The 5,795-nt window shown below is 43.8% G+C and overlaps 1 protein-coding gene across 1 annotated transcript in view; it reads right to left on the reverse strand.

Annotated features, from left to right (window-relative positions):
* Positions 1–1,739: 1,739 nt before the first annotated feature.
* Positions 1,740–5,795, reverse strand: part of LOC114036863 (P2X purinoceptor 7-like) — a 41,373-nt gene continuing 37,317 nt past the window's right edge. Inside the window, exon 13 of the mRNA XM_027853588.1 lies at positions 1,740–3,595. Coding sequence (XP_027709389.1) covers positions 3,077–3,595 — 519 coding nt within the window. The 3' untranslated portion in view covers positions 1,740–3,076. The remainder of the gene's footprint in view (positions 3,596–5,795) is intronic.

Here is a 5,795-nt window from a genome sequence, read left to right on the forward strand (position 1 = left end):
ATACTACTGTACAAAGGACATATAAGATCATAGACATGAAGATGGAATCAATCTCAGAAGCCATCAGGTCCATCCCCATCTCCATTTTGCAGATGAGGAAATTGAAGCTAAATGACTTGTTCTGGGTTACACAACTGGTAAGCATCAGAGGCAGGATTTTAATCCAAGCCCTCCTCCCTCCAAGCTCAGCATTCTATCCAATATACCACACTGCCAATACAAGTTAAAAAAAATCATTCTACTATCAACCTTGGTGCAAAGAAACCTTGCAGGAGGGATCTTGAGATCAGATGGAGTTTGGGGCTATGTATTTTCCCCATTCTTTAAGTAGCCAGCCTTCAAGAAGACTTTTTGTGGAAACAGTCTATTTTTTTTTTTTCTCAGGAATGTTTGGACTTCTTTCTACTGTAGTAATTCTGCTTGGTTGCAAAGGCACAGAGGGAGGGTTTCTAGACCTTGGAAACAACACACTCTCTCCTTCACAGATGTGTACTATTGAACTGGAGAAACCCAATGGGAAGGCTTTTTTATTTGAGGTATTTCAAGAGTGAGCCACAAAGGGCTAGACTGGAAATACTGAGAAGAAATTCAAACCCTTGGGGGACTCTAGAACTAACACGGAAAAGGAAAATGCCTAGAGACAGTCTTCCCCCATGATCTTGGCCAAGCTTGAGGTGGTGAGACCTGAGTCTCTGGAGAAATTATGGGTCATGCTACTTATTAATGAGGAACCAAAAGCAGGCAGCACACATTGGAAAGAGCGTTGAGCATGGAACCAGTAGATGTAGGTTCAAATCTCTCATCTGACACTGAAAACTGTGTGACCTTGGGCAAGTCATTTAACTATCTTAAGCCTCAGTTTCCCTATCTGTAAAATGAAAGGATAAGACTAGAAAGGCTCTGAGGCTCTGAGGTTGCTTTTAACTCTGGATCTGTCATCCATTAGGCTGTGAGCTCCTTGAGGACAGGGACTATCTTGCCTCTCTTTTCTTTCCTAGCGAATAGTAGGCACTTAATAAATATTTGTTGACTGATTCACCGACGGATCCTACAATCGTCTGAAGAAACCGTAGGTCATATTACTTACCAAGGACTCAGTCCTTAGAAAGAGTGCCCAATTTAGAGTCACGGGATCTAGCTTGACCACTTACTACTCATGTGATCTTAAATAAGTCACTTCGACTCTCTGGTCCTCAGTTTCCTAATCTGTAAAATAAAGAGCTTGGACCAGATGACTTCAAAGCTCCCTGTCTCTTTCAACTTGATTCAATTCAACAATTGAAAAAGAATTTATTAAGCACATGTGTCAGGTACTCTTCTAGGCACCAGGGATGCAAGGACAAATATGAAAGCTGTCCCCGATCTCGAGGGGATTATATTCTACTGAAGGTAACAGCATGCATATGGCAATGGAAGACTAAGTCTCATTAGTGGGGTAGGACTAACGACTGAGGGTGGGTGGGTGGTGATTATCAAGAGAGGTCTCCTATAGATGGTGGCATCTGAATTGAACTTTGAAGGTGACACAAGAGTCAGAGAGAGCATGCCAGATGTGGGGGACAGACTTGCTAAGGCAGAAGACAAAATGACTCCTTCAGAACAGTAAAAAGGCCAGTCTGGCTGGAATGTAAGAGTGGAGGATAGAAAGGAAGGAAGAATTGAGTCTAGAGGCAGCTAGGTGGCACAGTGGATAGAGTGTAGGTCCTGGAGTCAAGAGGACCTGAGTTCAAATCCAACCTCAGACTTATTAGTTGTGTGATCCTAGGTAAGTCACTTAACCCCGATGAGAGAGAGAGAGAGAGAGAGAGATTAAATCTGGGAAGATAGGTTGAAATCGATTGTGAAGGGTTTAAAGGCCAGAGGAGTTCACACATGATCCTAGGACAGTAGTTTCCATTGAATAGTTGGGGAATACCTTAGAAGTTTGCAATGATGCTCCATGACTTAAGCAGTAAATAATTGTAAAGAGTATTATGAGCACTGTATTAAATTACCCCAGGGGCTCACAACCCATTTTTTGTTGTTAAAAAAAGGGGTTCACAAAACAAAAAAAAATTGGAAACCACTATCCTAGAGGGAAATGACATGATCAGAGCTATACTTTAAGAATCTCAAATTGTTAACTGTGTAGAGTATAGATTGGAGTGAAGAGAGACTGGAGGTTGATTAAGAAGCTATTGGTATAGTCCAGGGGCACGGTGATGAGGGTCTAAATGAGGTGGGGTGGCCATGAGAGTGGAGGTGAGGGAACAGAGAGGAGAGATGGTTGGTTACCTCCTAGTCATTTCCAAATTACGCCTCCTGTACCCTGACCATCTTCTTCATCACCCTTCTACCAAACTCAGACTCCGCCTGTAGAATTCCAGGCTTAGATAGGTGAACTTTTGCCTGATTTTGCCTGGAACAGGGCATACTTCCTGGCCATTTCCAGCCCTGGCACAGTGCGTGCATGTCCCTTCATTTCCTACTCCCGATTTGTGTGGTCTTCCTAATTAGAATGTAAGTTTCTCAAAAACTCTTTTTTTCTGGTATTTGTATCCCTAGCACTTAGCACACAGTGAGTGCTTAATAAATGCTTCTCCCTTCATTCATTCTAGAGATGGAATCAAAGGATCTAACCTGGAGGATAGTCTCTAAATCTATGAACCCAGGATTCAGTACTTAGACCTACATTATTCGGACTCCGTGTTGGTTACCATTCCTATTCTTACAGAATAACAATAGTGCACGCTTTTATGGCACATTTAACCTTTTCCAAAACATTTTCATTTATAGAGTCTTATTTTATCCTCAAAAGGTCTCTTTGGATTGGCAGGGCAGGTTTTTGTTATAATTTCCCAGATGAAGAAACTGAGGCACTAAGGCTAAGTGCCTGGCTGGTGGGGAGTTACCTTCCTAGAGGGAGCTCAGGCTTTCCACCAGACTTCTTTCTCCTAGGTCAGGCTGCTCCCTCCCTATACCTGCAGAGGTTCAAGGCAAGAAAGGAGGTTTCTATACTCCAAGGTGGACCTCTCAGATCTTTCTCCCAGAAGCTCAAGAAGGTTAAAGATGAAAGGAACCAATTTTAGTGGCTTTGTTAATTCAAATATGTGTATGGGGAAGGGTTCTTAAAGCCAGCGTACTTTCCATCCTTCTTGGGAAATCGTTCCCGGATCTTCCACCGGCAGCAGCTGGGCAGAATAGCAAAGGCGGCCATGTCCTCGGAGCCAAAGCGCCAGTCAACGTAGCGCCTGTAGGCACAGTGACGGAGCTGGTCATTCAAGGCGTCTGCATCCATCTCCAGCAAGGGCTCTTGGTAGAGCAAGCTGAAGCGCAGGGTGGCCCTGGAGAGGACCAGCTCCTCAAAAAGGGCTGAGGTGGTGATGCAGGGACCCTCCTTCTTGCGGCAGCAGAGCTCCTCTATGACCTTGCTGCTTTCTGGCAGTTGGGATGGGCGGCACTGTCCACAGCTGCACCACTTGGGCCTTGCTGGGGATGGAAGCCTTGGCTTTCCTTTAAGAAGCTGCATTTCTTCTGGGGCTGCAGGGCTGGGGCTGGAGTCAGGGTGTGGTGGTGGGGACAGCTTGGCCAAGTCTGTGAAATCCCTTCGGGGTCTCTGCAGAAGGGAAATTTCCAGATTCATTAGAAATGAATAGCCTTCTCACTCAAGATCCTACCTCAAGTCTCTCTCCATTCCAGTCCACCTTCCACTCAGCTTCCAGGGTGATTTTCTAAAGTAGAGGTCTGACCATGTCACCCCCTTATTCTATGAACCTCAACGGCTCCCCACCACCTTCAGGATCAAAAACAAACTCCGCTGTTTGGCATTTCAAGCTCTTCATAATCAGGCCCCTTCTACCTCTCCAGTCTTCTTATTTACAATTTGGTTCTTTCTAGGAGCCATCTACATTGGCTTCACAATGGTTCCTCCAATGCTTTCTGCACTGGTTGTCTCTAACACTTGGAATGCATCTCTCCTCACCCCTACCTCTTAATTTCCCTTCAAAGTTCAGATAAAATCCTCCCTTCTGCAGCAGGCCTTTCCCAGACCTCCTGACTTCTAATGCCTTCCTTTTCCAATTACCACCCATCTACTCAATATTTATCTCATATGTGCCCAATTGTTTTCAAGTCACCTGCTATAGTGGAGCAGTTTTTTTTTTTTTTTTTGGAGTGTTTTTTGCAGCATCTAGCACATTGACACACTGATTTTCTTTATTTGTCCTTGGTTGTCTAAGAGGACCATGACATCAGGAAGGTGATGTCATGACTTGTAAGTGAATTGAATTTAAGCGAGGGAGGGCTGTGCAAGGTTACTGGCCTCACTTTCTCCTCCCAAGCCATCTGGGTCCAGTGGCCAGATATAGATCAAGACGACTGGAGATGGCCCTGAATATAGTGGTTGACCTTGACCTTTTTAAGCTAAGGTCTTTCCCAGGTCTCAGTCTGACCGAGGCAACACCCATTCAGTGTTTGAGGCAACCCTCTAAGACAACAAATTGCTGAGAAGGTGCCTGCCTACATTGGTAGAGGGAAATTCCTACATCAGTGAAATCACAAGTCTATTCCTAATCTTATTTGCCAGACTCTGGGGATAGGAATACAAAGAACGAAAAAATCTCTACTTTAAAGGTTACTGTCTAATTATACATTTGTTGTTGTTCAGTAGATTTCAGTCATGTCTGACTCTTCGTGACCCCATTTGGGGTTTTCTTGGCAAAGATACTGGAGTGGTTCTAATTATACATAATATACATATATGAATATATGTATATATGTGTGTGTGTGTGTGTGTGCGCGTGTGTATGCTAAATGTATATTTTCAGACCAGACCTGTGACTTCATTGCCAGAAGGTGTTTCCGAGGAAACCCCCTCTACCGATTCAGAGTAGAACCTTCTCTATAGCTTGATCCTGGGGAATTGTCTCGAGCCCTGAGAGATTAAGTGTCTATTACCCAGGATCATACAGCCAGCATTTGTCATAAGTGAGACTTGAACCTAGGTGTTCTTGGTTCTAAAGTCAATTCTCTATCCCCTCTACCACTCTTCCTTTTGTTCGTAACATAAAGATGAAATATGGCATAGTCCCTATGGCCCTCAAGGATTCCTCATCAACAAAGGTACTGGATTTTATTTCCTCTAAGATTCCCCTCTAGCTCTAAATCTGTTATCCTAGAGCAAGGGTAGGGGACCTGTGACCTGGAGGTCACATGTGGTCCTCTAGGTCCTCAAGTGCAGCCCTTTGGCTGAATCCAAACTTTACAGAACAAACCCCCTTAAAAGTATTTGTTCTATAAAACTTGGACTCAGTCAGAAAGCTGCACCCAAGGACCTAGAAGGCCACATGTGACCTTGAGGTCACCAGTTCCCCACCCTTGTCCTAGAATTTTTCCTCTTTTCAGAAGATTATGTATGTGATGGGTAAAATCTGAAATAGTTGAGGAAACCAAGGTTTGAGCTTCAGAGCATATCAGTTTATTAAGCAACGTATGTCAATTGCTTAACAAATCAGGACCAGGCTTCCTCAGCTTGGCACTGGACCCCAAAGACAGGGACAGATAAATTTTTGTGTATTAAAAGAAAACAACATGGGGCAGCTAGGTGACGCAGTGGATAGAGCACTGGCCCTGGAATCAGGAGGACCTGAGTTCAAATTCGGTCTCAGACACTTGACATTTACTAGCTGTGAGACCCTGGGCAAGTCACTAAACCCCAATTGCCTCACCAAAAAAATAAAAAAAAGAAAGAAAGAAAAGAAAGAAAGAAAGAAAGAAAGAAAGAAAGAAAGAAAGAAAGAAAGAAAGAAAGAAAGAAA

The sequence above is a fragment of the Vombatus ursinus genome, unplaced genomic scaffold (assembly GCF_900497805.2).
Source record: "Vombatus ursinus unplaced genomic scaffold, bare-nosed wombat genome assembly UNPS02009994.1, whole genome shotgun sequence".
Taxonomy (NCBI): domain Eukaryota; kingdom Metazoa; phylum Chordata; class Mammalia; order Diprotodontia; family Vombatidae; genus Vombatus; species Vombatus ursinus.